This window comes from Prionailurus bengalensis, chromosome A3 (genome assembly GCF_016509475.1).
Source record: "Prionailurus bengalensis isolate Pbe53 chromosome A3, Fcat_Pben_1.1_paternal_pri, whole genome shotgun sequence".
Classification (NCBI taxonomy): domain Eukaryota; kingdom Metazoa; phylum Chordata; class Mammalia; order Carnivora; family Felidae; genus Prionailurus; species Prionailurus bengalensis.
In genome coordinates this window covers 15205260-15222197 of record NC_057354.1, presented here as the reverse complement: position 1 = coordinate 15222197, position 16938 = coordinate 15205260, and the positions used below count along the sequence as shown (strand labels likewise).

The window sequence follows — 16938 nt, the reverse complement described above, 5'->3', positions numbered from 1 at the left end:
CTGCCTACGTTAGCAATTTCTAAATTTTGAATGCATGTGTCCTTTGACCCAATATGACATGTGTGGTTCATTAGCCACCTAACCCCAAAGTCATTCTCTCCTTCTTCCTTGCTAATAGAATCTCAGCTTTTATATACAGATGGGGCCATCCCTCAGCCTCAAGGATGAAGCATGTTTAATCAAAGACAGTCACATTTTCCCATTCCCGTTTGCTTTTCTGGCCTCCCTTGTGGCAACAGTTCTGACCGATGAGAGGACAAGGGAAATCCGGGGAGGGGATGGCTTCTGGGGAAGATGGTCTCCATCATTAAAAGGAGAGCACCATCTGAGGTGAAGGTCTTTTCACCACTACATCTTCCTGCTGTGATGTCTGGAGCTACAGCAGCCATCCCACACCTGTGAGGTGACCCTCTCGAGGACAAAAGCCAGCATGCTGAGGTTGGTGGGGAAGGAAGGAATGAGTCTGCACATTGGTGCTGAGGGTAAGCTGCCGAACCAGCCTCACTGCCTCTCTCCAGACTCTGATGTGAGAAAATTAAATGTCTTTATTGGCTAAGCCACTGTTAGTTGGGTTTTCTATTACTTGCAGCTCAAAAAATTCTTCCATTCATTCAGTGAACATTGATTGAGGGGCTTTGTGTGTGTGTGTGTCTTTTTTGTCAGACTCTATTTGAGAACCTAGAATTCTACTATTGAGAATTGTCCCCAGATTTACCTGCAAAAGTAGGCCAACATTAAACGTACACGGATTAAGGTCCAACAAGAGCTGACTAGCTAAATTAGCTATTTTCATGGAGTCCCATTACAAGAGTGTATGTGAGGACATAAATTTCTCAAAGATATAGAATGTGATCCATTTTGTATACCTAACAAATATAATTTTTTTTTATTTTTTTAATGTTTATTTTTGAGAGAGAGAATCCATAGCAGCCTCCAGGCTCTGAGCCCAACACAGAGCCCGACACAGGGCTCGAACTCAGGAATAGCGAGATCATGACCCGAGTCAAAGTCCAAAGCTTAACCGACTGAGACACCCAGATGCCCTCTAACAAATATAATTTTTAAAAACTGATATTGATTCCAAGAACCTAAAGGTAATTCCTCCCTACAGCAAAGTGACCTGGAGGGGACTTACTGCCTGTCTTGGAGCCACAGGCCAGCCCCTAAGGAAGGAGGTCCAAGGTAGGAACATCCAAACGACTGCAGTAAACCAGTTCCAAGCCCAACTCACATTCTGATAAAAGAAAGGTCAGCAGGCCCAAGAAGAGGCCTGAGGGTCCCACTCCTGAGGCTTGAGAGAGACTTCTGGGGCAAGTCGGTTGAGCTCCCACCCTCCTCTGCCCTCGCCACCTGAGCAGCAACATTTCAGTGTTCTCAGAAAGGATGGATTGCCTAAGGTGCCATAATCCTGCAGCCATGCTCAGACCCCCTAGCTCTCTCTCCTCATCCTAGCCCTCAAACAGCACAGACAAGAAGGTCAGCATGAGCCTTTACTGGGGACAAGCAGCACCGAACACCATTGCCCAAATCCACGGCTATATTCCCACGCTCAGGGCAGCAGCAGGAACAGAAGCAGAGCAGGGAGGGCAGTGAGAGCCCCCCGGAGGGTCACAGCCCCAGGATATCTCCCTCTCCTGGCAGCCAGAACAAGCCCCCTGTAGCAGCTCAGGACAGCTAGGACACCTGGGTCTCTGCAAAAAGAAGAAACATCAGGTCACAATTGTGCCTTCCTGGCTCCAGCTCCCCTCTACCCTAGAGAGGTTTCCCTTCTACACCCTAGAGAAGCATGGCATACGTTGCTCCCCAAAGCCTCGAATGGTGCCCTGCTTCCCAGATAATCCAGTCCAAACTGGTGGTGGAGACTCTACTCCTTCAGATACCAACCTCATATCTCCTGGCATGAAAGCAGCCCAGCTGTTCCTTCACCCACACTTGCCCCACCCCCACCCGGTTCCCCAAACATGTCACACACATTCCACCCTCTGTGCCTGCTAACCACCAGACTCGCTGTCCAGCGTGTACTCTGTGCTATTCTTCCTCTGTCACTGCCCACCTAGCCTTTAGGACCCAGATCAGATCCCACTTCTGGCAGAAAGACCTTCCTAAGGAGCCACTCCCACACAGAGAGCCTAGAAGCCCCAGCTCGTCTATTCAAGGATTCTCATCTGTGACACATGACCTTTTTCTCCCAACTAGCCTCTGCAGGGCAAGAACTTGCCTCGACCTTCTGAAGCCCCCTGCCCGGCACCTAAGCCAGTGCTCGGCACCTAGCAGTTGGCTGTTTTCAGCGATGACAGGCTGTACTCACCTAATTCAGAATCAGACCTGAGGGTCCGGCTGGGGTTTGTGGCCAGTTCGGCTCGCAGAATTGGTGGGACACAGAAGCGGCCGCAGCCTGACTTGCAGCACTTTTCCCCGGCCTGGCAGTTCTCATCCGTCATGCAACTGACGATGCACAAGCCCACCAAAATATTTGGACAATCACCACTCCGCCCTGCGAGATAAACAGGCACAGGTAAAGAGACAGGACAGTCAACTCCATGGACTCCACGTTCCGACTGGCACTGAGACTCAGAGGCTCCAGATGAATCCATCCCTGACTGTAACTAGATCTTAACCAAACATCTGGCAGAGAAACCAGGAAGCTACAGCCTCTGAGAATAGGCAGGTCCCCAAGAGAGCATCTGGACCAATAGTTTTCAAATGGCATCTCAGATTTCCCTATGGTGGCCCCTCGGGGCTTGACGGCTCTGTGGACGGGGCTGCTTGGAGTCTGTCAAGACCACCACTCTCTCCCCCCACACCTGGGCCTTATAGTGTTACTTCTTCAGGGAGGCCTTGTCTGCCAGACAAGGTTTGGGGCCCTGCTTTGTGTGCCTTTCATCAGAATTTATTACGATGCCTGATCCGTCTACCTTCCCTGATAAACTCTAAGCTACATAAGGAAGAGAATCTGTCTTCAGAACCTTGAACCCTGCCTGGGAATCCACATGTTGTCTAAAAACAACATCTGAGCCAGTGATTCTGAAATGGAGTTCTACAGGGCCACGTGGGTGCTTCAGTCAGTTAAGCGTCTGACTCTTGATGTCAGCTCAGGTCATGATCTCGTGGTCGTGAGATCAAGCTCACTTCAGGCTCTGCACTGTCGGGGCAGAGCCTGCTTGGAATTCTCTCTCTCTCCCTCTCTCTCTGCTCCTCCCCAACTTGTGCACTCGTGCACGCGCGCTCTCTCTCTCTCTCTCTCTCAAAATAAATAAACTTAAAGAAAAATTTTTTAATGGAGTTCTACAGTCTGGTACAAAAGGAGCATTCAAACAGATGTATTTGTTTTTTAAAATATATTGAAGAGGGGCGCCTGGGTGGCTCAGTCGGTTAAGCGTCCGACTTCGGCTCAGGTCATGATCTCATGGTCCGTGGGTTCGAGCCCCGCGTCGGGCTCTGTGCTGACAGCGGAGCCTGTTTCCGATTCTGTGTCTCCCTCTCTCTGTGACCCTCCCCCATTCATGCTCTGTCTCTCTCTGTCTCAAAAATAAATAAACGTTAAAAAAAATTTTTTTTAATATATTGAAGAAACAAAGAAATCAGAGCAGCAATGCTTTTATCTGTTGCATACGTGTTGCTAAGAAATCAGTCAGAAAATCCTGATCTTGGGAAACTCCCTCACTTTACAAACGAAGAAGCTGGCTCAATGAGAGGAGTTTGCTTCCCTGAGGTCACAGAGCCAGTCGGCAGCAGAATGAAGCCCAGAAGCCACACTGCCCATCTTCCGGCCTCAGGACCCTTCCTACTAACCCACACTGCCTTCCCCTAGTTCTTTCAATGCCAATGTGGGCCCCTGGGCCCTAGGAAGAGGGGTTGCTTTGGACTGGGGGGCTAGGAGGACTCTCACCACCACCCCCCCTCCAGAAAGGGAAAGACAGGAAGGCCAGAGATGGCTCCCTCCCCATCCCACCCTGGAACTCAGGACTTCTTCCCCAAGGAGCCAACATACCTCCCTTAATGTCTCCACGGCAGGAGTGGCCACAGCCGGTGCTACAGCATTTAAGCCCCTGGGGGCAGGACACGTCCCCATCACACAGCTCCTTACACGGAAGGGGGTCAGCTGGACATTCACCTCCAGGCTCTGCCATAGAATCATAGCATTGGGGCCCAGAGGTGTTCAAGCCCAGTGTTTCTGGTTATTTTCACTGTGACTCTTGAGTGCAAAATACATCTTTCATTGTGTATGTTAATCCGTATGCATGCCTCAAACGTATATATTTATGTACACACATGTATATACTCTATAGTCTATTTCTTCTTTTTTTTAATGCTGGCCATCAACTACTAAACTGATCTCAAGATTCGCAGTCTGGGAAACACTGCTGAGGTCTAACCCACTGTGGCAAACGTACCTATTGCCAGCCCCACAGTCACTTTCCGTCCCTCCTTCCTGTGGTAGGTGGTGGCCCCCAGTGAGCCACACCTCCCATACTGTCTCTGGGCTGGGCTGTAAGGGACTTGCTTTGACCAACAGGACACCAGCAAGTGTGATGCAGGCAGAGGCGTGGTAAGCACTTGCATACTGGGGCTCATCCTCTTAAAACAATCCCCCCACCACCACCGCCTCCTTGGAAACCAGCCGCTATGCTGTGAAGCAGCTTGGGCTCCACTGCAGAATGATGAGATGCCCCAAAGAGAGGCATGAAGAGAGGCATCCTGAACATTCCAGCCACCGTCAAGTTCCCCGCTGAGCTCCCAGCTGCAGGCAGCTTCATGAGTGACATGGCTGCACCATGTAGGTTATGAGAACTAAGCTCAGCCAACCCACACAGCTGTGAGAAAGAGTCAATTGCTGGGATTTTAAGCCACTAAGTTCAGGAAGTGTTTGTTATGCAGCCATGGACAACAGAAACACTTGCTAATAAAGCCACAGGTTTGTGCAGTCAATGAGCCCAGCCAGCTACAGTGAGTTGCTTCCCCACATTACCTTGTAACTAGAGGGACCAGAAATGAGGACATAAGCTGGGAAAATTCTGCATTCCCGACCCAGGTAATGCTCCTTTCAAACTGCTCCCTGACTTCTCTTTCTTCCAGTGCAAAGACAGACATAACACAGGGAGGTAGAGCCGTCTTTTCTCAACCATGAGGCAACTACTATGAGGACAAAGTCAGGGAATGCAAAGGAGAAAGAAAAAAATAACCTCATCCTTGTTAGCATCATGGAGCCACCACACCAGCCCTGGTACCTGCTTCAGGACCTTTCGCTATATGAGAAAAATGTTATACCGACTCCGTTAATTTTCTGTTGCACACAGCCAAACATCCCTGATGCGCCCCTTCACCACCCCTATGAAGATAATGACGCTCAGAGAAATGAAGGGGTTTGCCCAGAACTACAGAGTGAGTCAGCGGCAAAGCAGGACACAACTCAGCCTCTTGGTTTGCAAGGAAGCACTCTTTCTACTACACCATCCTTAAAACACGCAGGCACCAGGCCAGGTCCTCTGGAGCAGGCACTCCCTAAGAAGTCACACCCAAAACAAACTGATTCACCATGATTCATTCATCCCAGTGTTTGTTTCAAGTTTTTGAAATGGAGAAAAGAAGTGGCAGGCAATTAAAAGCATTGTAGAAAACCAAAGCAGGACCGGCCCAGGACCTTTGAGTAAGAATATGTGAGTACAAATGCATATGGCTGCCGGGAAGTCTGCCGTGATGGAAAAAGCAAGTGCTGGACTCCAAGAACACGTTGCAGCTGAACAATCAAGGTCTAATAACCCTGCATCCCAGGATTTTCCTGAACAGCCCCCCTTTCAAAGATTCTAGGCCAATGGCACATCACATCAAACCTGATTTTTTAAAAATTTTATTCATTTTTGAGAGACAGAGAGAGAGAGAGAGAGAGAGAGCACAAGCGGGGAGGGGACAGAGAGAGAGGGAGACACAGACTCCAAAGCAGACTCCAGTTTCCGAGCTGTCAGCACAGAGCCTGATGTGGGGACTCGAACCCACAAACTGTGAGATCATGACCTGAGCCGAAGTCAGACACTTAACCAACTGAGCCATCCAGGCGCCCTTCAAACCTGATTTTTTATCCAGAAAATATGGCCACTGTAACTGCCGATGTACCCCTCCACACCTCCCCTCCTGTTTGACAAACACTAAAAATCTATTTAACAAAGAACAAAGCCTTTCATCCACAGTTAAGAAGGCTGGGCATAAAAACAATCTTCCTGGTGAGAAAAACCTAGCAACATAACTCCTCACGGAATTATACTGAGCAGCACCCTTCCCAGATTTCACCACTTTGCTGAGCTTGGCCCCAAAGTGACCAATGCCAGGAGCACTCTGCACTTCCTGCCCTCATCCCCGGGACCAGGCATTGAGACCAAACCTCTACTCTCTTCCACGACAAGCTTCCTTGAGGTCCCTGGGGTTTTGTCAAATACAAGAAGCATTAAATGGACTCTTGGAAAACAGGCTAAAGCCCTGAGGGTCAGAACATATGCCCTTTGACCAGGGCCCAGCATGGGCCCCCATGTCTGATGCCTAAATCCCTACCAATAATTCCCTACTCTCAGCTCAAACACTGGAAAGGGGTGTCACGACCTCCAAGCCGGACTATCCCATCCTTGTACTTTATACTCAACTGAAATCTGGCTTTCTAGAAGTTCTATCCATTGGCCCTCGTCCTATCCCCAGAGACCTGAGGAAAACATGGCTTGTGCCATCCCCCTTAGATAGGATCCTCTGCCCTTCACCATCTCAGCTTTCCCAGACTAGGTAAGCTCAGTTCCTCATACCGCATGGTTTCTAGGCACCTCACAGTTATCTTACCAGGAACCAGGATGAGAAATAGGGAAGAGAGTCAGGATGGGAATGGTCATCACCACCCTGCAAATATGTCTCTATCCCAAGACCCCAAGCTATCACCAAAAAAAAGTGGAATAAAAAAATGAAGCCCAGGAAATACTCGGACATAGGCTTTACTGCTGCCCCAGCTCCAACCTTCCACTATATCTGAGGGAAGGACTCCAGGTGCTGGCAGAAAAGTAAAACCTCAAAACTTCTTAAGCCAAGACAGGCCCTCCGAGCTATCAAACCTACTTCTCTTGCAGACAGACAGACAGACATCCAGGAAGAGGGGGCAGGATTGGCCTGAGGTCAATGGTGGCAGAATTGGGTCCCAAATTCCCAGCCCTGACACTAGATCCGGTGCCCTTTAAACCACATCATTATGACTCCCTACATTCCACGAGGATTACCCAAAAATGAATCAATAAGAGCTAGGACTTGCTTAGCTCAAATTCTGACAAAAGAAAAGACCTAGTGGTAGAAAGTTTTAGGGATTAGGAAAATGTATCAATAAACCAGTGTGTTGGGAGTCTCAAAAACAACTCCTAGGCTGGGTGATTTGCTAGGATTCACAAGACTCAGAGTACAGTTGGACTCATGGCCATGATTTATTACAGCAGAAGGATACAAAGCAAAATCATCCAAGGGAAAAGGTGCATGAGGCAAAGCCCAGAAGAAACCAGGCACCAAGAGTCTTCTTCCAGTGGAATCACATGACACATGAAAACACAAGTGAAGTATTGTCTACCAGGAATGCTCACGAGAGACTCAGGGTTTTTACAGGGCACTCTCTGCCTAGCAGATACGACTCTTACCAGTTACGGTGGTAGGAACACTCTCAAAAATCTAACTTCCCAGAGCCAGCCAGGGCCAATGTTACAGGCAGGCCTTTCTAAGAACATCAATCTCAGGCCTGCTACATTAACTCTTTTCTCAACAACCAGCAGTGAGGTTTCAGGAAAAGGTCATCCAAGCACACAGGGAGCCCATGCCACCCATCTGTCCAAAGGATATAATACACATGTTGTAATAAGCAAAACAGTGGTCACAGGTGATGGAGAGTGATCACGTTTCATGGTGTGAGAGAGGGGACCATGAGGGATCCAAAGGAGACAACTCTTAGACCATAATCTGAATCTTTGCTCCAATACCTCTTCCTCCCCAAGTGCTCCCATCACTCAACTTATTCAAGCCACACACCTAAGCACTGTTCTTGACACTTCTTCTCCCTCAGCACCCACATCCACTTACTTCTTCACCTGTCAACTCGACCTTGAAAAGTACTCCAAGTCTGCCAGTTTCCCACGTCCACACCATCACCACCCTGGTCTAAACCGTGCTCACCTCTCCCCCAGCCTGCCACAACAGCCTCTTAACTGGCCTGCCATCTGCTACATTTGCCCCCATCCATTCTTCATACACCAGCAGGGTGGTGATTTTAAAATGAAAACCGGGGACATCTGAGTGGCTAAGTTGGTTGAGCATCCGACTCAATTTTAGCTCAGGTCATGATCCCAGGGTCGTAGGATGGAGTTCCCCATCAGGCTGTGCTCTGAGCATGGAACCTGCTCAGGATTTTCTCTCTCTCTCTCTCTCTCTCTCTCTCTCTCTCCCCCCCCCTCCCTCCCTCTGCCCCTCCCCTGCCCATGTGCATGCTTTATCTAAAAAATAAAATAATTTTTTTTAAATGAAAACTGGACCAGGACTCTCCTTCCACACTTCTGTACTTCCAATGAGCAAATAAGTGAGTGAGCAAACAGGCCAGGCTTCAGACAGGTGGAAGGCTGAACAGGGAGGCACTGGCATCACAGTCTGAGCTGTTAAGCATTATTTGGTAGGTTTTGTTCCGGCTTTTTAAATACATTTCTTCCAAACTGTATGATACAGACTGAATGTTCGTATTCCCCTAAAATTCGTATCTTGAAATCTAACCCGCAATGTGATGGTTTTAGGAGATGGGGCCTTCGGGAGGTGATGAGGTCAGGAGAGGGGAGCCCCCATGAATGGGATGATGCCCGTATTGCCCTTCCGCCATGTGAGGTCACGGTGAAAACACGGCAGTGTGTGAACCGGGAAGCTGGCCCACACCAGACACTGACTACGCTGGCACCTTAATCTTGGACTTCTCAGCCCCCAGAATCATAAGAAATTAATTGCTGTCATTTATAAGCTACTCAGCCCATGACATTCTGTTAGCGCAGCCCAAAGGACTAAGACACTACATTACCACACTTTGAGGTAAACTTCCTCATCTCCACTTTTACAGATGACAGAGGTGAGGTTCAGAGAGATGAAAGGACTTGCCCGAGGCCACACAGAAAGCAGAGAAGCCAAGACTCAGATGCAGGCGCAGACGAGAACTGCCTGAGGGGAGCAGGTCCCAGAGTCTGCCCTGAGCCCCCTGGAGGCTTGACTGTCCCTCCACTGTACCAAACAGACCAGCACTGACGATGGTAAACCTCTGGCAATGTCAGAACTGAGGGAAAGCAGGAACCACCCAGAGCCCAAGACAGACGGCTTCCTGTGACCTTGAGTATAGCAACCAGTCCCATTGGGTGAGTGGGCCAGTGCAGGACTGAAGCTATAGAAAAGTCATGAACTATGGACACAGCAACCAGGATCGCTTCCGGCCAGTCTAGGAACCCCACTCGGCCAGTGCACTCTGGGAGATCTTCAGGGGGATCACTACTGCAGCCTGCCTGGCTCGAAGGGAAGAGGAATCCCCATCAGGGCTGGCCAGGCCCCAGAGCAGCTCACAAAGTGCCTTGCCTGGGTGCCAGCCTCACCCTCGGCCCCCGTAATTCAGCCAGCAGCTTCACACACTGGGAAGATTGTGCTGGGCCCTACCGGCTGGCAGGGAGTGACCCGCCTAACACAGATTCCCAGGCTCTGTTTCCAGAGCTGGGCCTCAAGAGTCCTGGCAAGGAGTACAACCCTCTATTCTCTTTTATGGGCAGGGCGCCCAAAAGATCTGCCTAAGCCAGACACAGCCCCACTGGGTTACAGGGAAGGGGCCCACCGCCTGGGGAGGTTTGGCCAGAAGGAAAGAGATTGTCACATGTTGTGGAGTTTCAGGGTCTCAGAGAGGGAGTGATCAGGGGAGGAGAAAGCAATCCTGATTCGCGACAAAAGGAGTTGGTTAGAAACTGTACTCCTGATGAAGCCCGCCTTAGTAGGCGAGAGGAAGGAAGCTAATGTGTAATGTATTACTAAACACCTTACATACTTTGAATCATTGCAACAACCTCCGAGACTTATTCTTTCCATTTTATAGAGAAGGGAACTGAGGCTGGGGGAAGCAGAAGACACTTGACCAGGGACACGCTGGCCAGTAACTGGTGAGCCTTCAAGTTTGAACCCGGCTCTCAGGTTTGAACCAAAACCTACTCTTTTCTACTGTAATATTCTGCCACATGCACTCAGAGGCGAGAATGGTTCGTTTCTTCAGTAAACATAATGGGAGGAATGATGTAAGACCCCATTTAAGACAACAAAGAAGATAATAAAGTATCTTGGGCATTACCCTATCAAACGGTATTTTAAAACTATAAAATACCCTGAAACACACCAAATACACTTGGACAGTGGGAAGACAAAGATTCAACATAAAAATATCAGCTGTCCCTAAATTAATGTATACATCTAACACCGCTCCAATAAAAATAGCCTCTGTATTGGGGGGGGGGGAGTGATAGACAGTATGATAATAAAACATATTTGGAAGCACAAACAAGCAAAATTAACCATAAAAATCTGGAAACAAGAGAGAAATGAGAAGGGGCTAGACACAGGAGACAGACACATCATCAATTCCTAATACCTTTGGCGGGGGCGGAGGGCAGGGGAGGGCCTCTCAGGGAACGAAGGAGGAGGCAAGCAATCAAGCAGAAAGTTCTGTCACTTCCACCTCCGGACCTCCAAATTCTCTCCACTGTGTCACCTTTCCTGCGTCCCCACTGCCAACCCCCTGGTCTGACTGGACTCCATCCTCAGCAAGAAGCATCCGGTCCCTCCCTGTCTCTACTCCAACCGTACCAGCTTTCTTTCCATTTCTCTAATGTGGCAAAGCTCCTCCTCATCTGGAGACCTTTGCACTTGCTTCTTCCTCTTCCTGGGATGCTCATCACTCCCTTCGCCTGGCTAACCTCAACTCCAGGTGAAATGTCACTGCCCCAGACAGGCCTTCCTTGACTACCCAGTCCAAAGCCAGCACCCCCTCTTTCTATCTCTCAGCACCCATTAGTTTTCCTCCATATCCTTCTCACAGTTGGAAAGTGTATGTTCACCTGCTCATCTGGGAAACCTCTTTCTCCCGCACCAGACCATGAGCTCCAAGAAGGCCGGGATGGGAGCCCCTTTGTTAACCACAATATACCCGGAGCCCATGCTAGATCTAGGAAACAATAAACATTCAACAAATAATTGGTGAAGACATAATGTGTAAACGGAGAATTTGGGGCATAAGAATCCTGCAAAAGGCAGGAGAAATCTCTTTCAAACACCTCTCTACCAGAACCAGAATAAAACAGGGCACATTTCCAGTAGGAGATGGCCATCCTAGGTGCGGACAGAGGGGACATAAGGCCTCAGAAGCAAGTGAGCAGGGAAACGCTTGCTGCCTTGCATAGGTACCGAGATTCTATCTTGCTGTCTCCCTGCAGATTCTCGAGCTAAGAATTAATAGAGAAGACTGTAGCTGACAAGGGGAATTGAGAATTAGCCAACAGCTTTCAAATCTGCCTGCCAATAAGGACACGCCAAGATTTCCATCCTGGCAGCCTCCTCTGCCTGCCTGGACCACATACCACAGATCATCATGGCTGGTAACCCTTCGTCTATCTTTTTTTAGAAAAGTTCTCAGAACATGGCAGGCACTTAATTATTGTTTTTCAAAGTAAAGTAAAACCAGCAATAACATGGTATGGGCTTATTTGAGAAAGAAACAAGCAGGCCCCCAAAGAGCCCATGGGGCCCGAGGTAGTGCTTCTTACCCAGCTTTGGTTGAGAGACTGGGACCACACAGCTCTTGTTGCAGCCAAACGCGCAGCATTTCTTTCTACCTGGACAAGTCTCATCAGTGACGCACCTTTGGAGACAGGATTGTTTCCGAACAGCCCTGGGACAATCTCCTTTCCTCCCTGTAGCAAAAAAGGGAGACAGCCACACACTCAAAAAAGAGAGAGAGAGAGAGAAGGGTGCCCGGTGGCACCCATGGGTGTAGCAAAAGGGAAAATCAAAGCAAGGAAGCCCTGAGCTTCTTTAGGACTCTCAGCTATGGTGCTAGAGCAGAGACAGTGATAACAGCTCACATTTACTATAAGGTTTACAGAGTTTACCTGTGCCAGGAACCTCTCATTTGATCCTCACAACAATTATCCCCGTTTTACACATGAGAAAATTGAGGCTTAAAAGCTTAACACTTACAAAGAGCTGTTTAAAGCTTACCTAAGGCAATCACTTCTCGGCCTTTTGGCTAAGATCAAGTGTAAAGCTTACCTGAGGCATGGAAAGCCTGCTTGGCTCAGGGGGTCTACTCTTTTGATCACTACCTTTTTTTTTTTTTTTTAATGTTCATTTTATTTTTTTTTTTTAATTTTTTTTTTCAACGTTTATTTATTTTGGGGACAGAGAGAGACAGAGCATGAACGGGGGAGGGGCAGAGAGAGAGGGAGACACAGAATCGGAAACAGGCTCCAGGCTCTGAGCCAACAGCCCAGAGCCCGACGCGGGGCTCGAACTCACGGACCGCGAGATCATGACCTGGCTGAAGTCTGACGCTTAGCCGACTGCGCCACCCAGGCGCCCCAATGTTCATTTTATTTTTTAAGAGAGAGAGAGGGAGACAGAATGTGAGCAGGGGAGGTGCAGAGAGAGAGAGGGAGACACAGAATCCGAAGCAGGCTCCAGGCTCTGAGCTGTCAGCACAGAGCCTGACATGGGGCTCGAACCCACGGACCACGAGATCATGGCCTGAGCCGAAGTCAGACACTCAACCAACTGAGCTACCCAGGTGCCCCTTTTGATCATCTACCTTTAACAGGCTTCCCTGCACAACTTTGCCCTCCAGTCTTCACAGGAACCCCAAGTTCAAATAAAAGACAGAGGGGCACCTGGGTGGCTCAGTCAGCTAAGCATCCGACTCTTGATTTTGGCTCAGGTTATGATCTCACAGTTTGTGGGTTCGAGCCCCGCGTTGGGCTCTGCACTGACCGCACAGAGCCTGCTTAGGATTCTCTCTCTCTGCCCTTCCCGCACTCATTCTCTCTCTCTCTCTCTCTCTCTCTCTCTCAATAAATAAATAAACATTAAAATAATAACAATAAGGGTGCCTGGGTGGCTCAATCAGTTAAGTGCCTGACTTTGGCTCAGGGCACGATCTCACGGTTCGTGGGTTCAAACCCCATATTGGGCTCTGTGCTGACAGCTCAGAGTCTGGAGCCTGCTTCAGTTTCTGTGTCTCTCTCTCTCTGCCCCTCCCCTGCTCATGCTCTGCGTCTCTCTTTCTCAAAAATAAATAAACATTAAAAAAGTAAAAATAAATAAATAAAATAACAATAAAAGACAGAGATCATCTGTTATGTGTTCTTTCCTGATAAAAGACAAAGAACTGGGAACTGAGTGATTAGAGACCCCAAAAGGGGGAGGAGGGTCTGCAAGCAAGCTAGATCTCAAGAACCAATCCAGGGGCACCTGAGTGGCTCAGTTGGCTGAGCGTCTGACTTTCGCTCAGGTCATGATCTCGCAGTTCGTGGGTTCAAGCCCCATATCTGGCTTTGCTCTGCCTGCTTCAGAGTGTCTCCCTCTCCCTTTGCCCCTCCCCAGCTTGCACACACGTACGCTCTCTCTCTCAAAAATAAACATTAAAGTTCTGACTCATTTGGAGAACTGGATGCTTGAGTCTGAGAAGGGGCCAACAGGAGGGCCTTTAAATTTGCTTGTGCTTCTCAATGGTTGTCTTTTTACTTTTCTAGCATGATTATTCTAGAAGCCTACTTGGGGCAGTGCCCTTTCACAGATCAGTGTCTTATCTGGTGACCGAAAGGCTGAAGTTGGGAACTTAGCCTCTTGGAGAAGTGCTGTTGAGACTTCTGGGTCGCCTAGATAGTGGCTCCTGCCACTTGAATCTTTGGGCAGCAATGAGGAGTGAAGAGCCATGTCCTTTCTCCCTGGCTCCTATGGATTTTGCTAACGAGAGGATGTGTCTTATTTGGTGTTGAGCAAATCCTAGGAACTTCATCTAGCTGTCCTGCATTAACCTGTGAGCAGCGTTGAACTTGAGAAAAAAAAAACTGCATAGAAATTTTGAGATATTTAAATATCATTCAGACCACTTGGCTTCATTGTAATCAAATACTTGGTCTTGTCAAAAGGATTCTAATAAAATGCTTTAGAGCAAAAAAATAAATAAATAAAATAAAATAAACATTAAAAAAAGAGAGAGAGAGAGCAATCTAGGAGGTAGGAAGCTCTCCAGGTCTTTCTAGCCCAGAGGCAACACCTGGATTTTGCCCGTCCAGCCAACATACCCTTCGGAATGCCTCCTCGGCAGACCCGACCACAGCCGTTGCTGCAGCACTTCTGCCCAGCCGGACATGATTCGTCCCCCCAGCACAGCTCTTTGCACAGGTTCTTATTAGGAGGGCATTCTCCTTCTTTCACTGCAAAAGACAGCACGCGAGATTGGGGGAACTGGCTGGGCCTCAAGAAACAGGGAATGAAAGCCAAGTGCACTTCAAGGATTTTTCAGGCTCTGCAAACGTTCCTATCCAATATCTCTGCAACCACTTTCTCCTCCCCCCACACAACCAGTGACACGCGCCCACCACGACTAAACAACCAGCCACTTTGTGGATAAAGAGAGGGAAAGGTTGGGGTGATCTTGTTCCCATTTAAGGAGCCCTAGGGAAAACCTAGAACCTCTAGTAAGCCAGACTGGAAGTCCTACCTCCGAGCCAGGAAGACCTACCCTGGCTGTCCTGAGAATCTACACATCCAGTCCTGTCCTACAGGGATCACCATTTCTACAAATAAGGACTCTCACTTCAGAAAGAGGCAGGGGATAATTTCTCCTTAGTCACTTTCTATTACTGTCAGCCAAGGAATCCAAGTAATAGCTCACCATGCTCTCCAGAAGCCACCCAGGATATCAGGGACCCAAGAGCAAGAAATGCCTTCAGGAGGAAAAGGCAGCTCAACATGACGATGGTGCTGAGAAGTGAGATGAGCACTTAGTCCAGGCCGGAGGTATACACCTTGCCCAGAGCATCAACCAAAGGAAGGGCAGGACTAGGAGACTGGCCCAAACCCAGCCCCAAAGTCTCCCCTTGTGCAATATCCCCCAGGATGTCTTCTCCTGACAAAAAGAAAAGTGACTGGTCGCTGGTGTGTGGGAAAATTCCTGGCACTCCCAAAAGGCCCATGTGATGATGGTGATCAGACTCTGTAATGCAATACACACAACATCCCTGGACAATGATGAGGAACCTGTTCAGTAGCTGGGGAAAGGTAGGGAGGGCCACTAGATAAAGGAGCCTCTGGAAGGACCCAGCCGCAGCCAAAGTGACAGAGGGAAGGACCAGAGACACGACTTAATAATAACCAAAGCTAATAAAATGTACTGTGGCTCCTGTTCATCCTAGCAACCCAGAAAACAGAGAATGGAACAGACTACTTAGGAACCAGCAAACACACACACACACACACAAAACAAAAAACAAAAAACCTACAGTAAAGCCATGTTTGAGTTTGTTCACAACTAATACAAATGCACCAAAAACCTACATCTTGGTCCCTCTAGCCATACAGGCCATTTTTGGATTGTGTGAAAGCAAGCTGACAGAATCCAAAAGAAATTGCTATGACTCAAGTAGTCTAGACAATATATACCCTCCTTTCTTTATCTCCTCTTCCTCTACTTGTTTTTACTTTATCTGTCTGTACTATTTGCGACTTTAGGCAGGCATGATATTTAATGGTATCCTCTGACGCTGCTTAGCCCAGTAAGGTTAAAGGGCAGAGGAAATTCAAGGCCCAAAGTAAAAATCTCCTTAATAGAGCCAGAGTTTGGTGCCATATAGTTGCCTCATCGTTTTAAGGCTGATGTGGGAGCATGGAGATAATTAACATTTGTTGATGACCTAACATCTGCTTTATTTGTATTATTTATTTTAATCCTCACAATAATCTTGCAGAGGTAAGAAAGGTGATTCAGAGGGGTTGAGAAAGAATGCCCAAGGTCATTAAGCTAGTAAGTAGTGGCTACCAGAATTTACTAATAGTAACAATAGATGACATTGCCTGAGGGTTTACTTGCGACACAGTTCTAAGTGCTCTCCATGAATTAACCGCATGTAGTTAATCCTCACTGCAATCTTATAGGTTAGGTACTATTATCCCCACTCTACAGATGGAAAAACTGAGGCACAAAAAGAACCGTGGGTCAGTTAGTAGTAGACCAAAGGTAGGCAGCCCAATTGCATAGTCAATGTTGTTAATCACCATATCATATTGAATTGGAACTCAGATCTTTCTACATGTAAAACTCGTGTACTTTTTACTCCCCCATACTGTGACCTGGTAAAAGGAACTTTCTCTACCACCCATAAATCGATCCAGTTCTCTTCACGGACCTCTTACCTCTAAGCCAGAGCTAAGAGGAGCTCCATAGCTGTTAACCCCTTGCATCCCCTGCCCATCCCAGAATCACCCCTCTGGGGATAGAAGCCCAGCTCCCTGCGGCTTGGGGAGTCCACGGCCCAAGACTCAACCTTCATTATGATGCCTTCAGATGCTAGAGGCAGCCCCTGGCGTCTAGGCCTGGAGGGCCCCGGTGGGTAAGCGTTTGGGACGGCATGGGCCAGACCCCCTCTTGTTGGGTTATCGGGTCCTCGTAGTAGGCCCACTCCCTCCATTCCGTAGGGGATGAGTACGAGGCATATTAAATTCTACGGCTTTCAAAGACTGGACTGTAGGCGCCGCTGTGCTCCCCTCCGCTCCCCAACCCCAGCCCAGGGAGCCTGCTGCCCTCCTCCTGCCCCACACTTCTCCACCGGCCTTGACCCAACGGGGAGCGTTCCGGGACCAAACACCCACAGCCTACAC

The 16938-nt window shown here is 48.5% G+C and overlaps 1 protein-coding gene across 1 annotated transcript; it reads right to left on the bottom strand.

Moving 5' to 3' along the window:
• Nucleotides 1-1477: 1477 nt before the first annotated feature.
• Nucleotides 1478-16867, bottom strand: WFDC3 (WAP four-disulfide core domain 3). Its single transcript, XM_043553845.1, has 6 exons — nucleotides 14957-16867; nucleotides 14364-14495; nucleotides 11829-11975; nucleotides 3992-4123; nucleotides 2309-2494; nucleotides 1478-1691 (listed from the first exon to the last, which is right to left on the bottom strand). Exons 1-6 carry the CDS (start codon nucleotides 15033-15035, stop codon nucleotides 1675-1677), a joined length of 693 nt encoding a protein of 230 aa, XP_043409780.1. The 5' UTR covers nucleotides 15036-16867; the 3' UTR covers nucleotides 1478-1674.
• Between the last annotated feature and the right edge of the window lie 71 nt (nucleotides 16868-16938).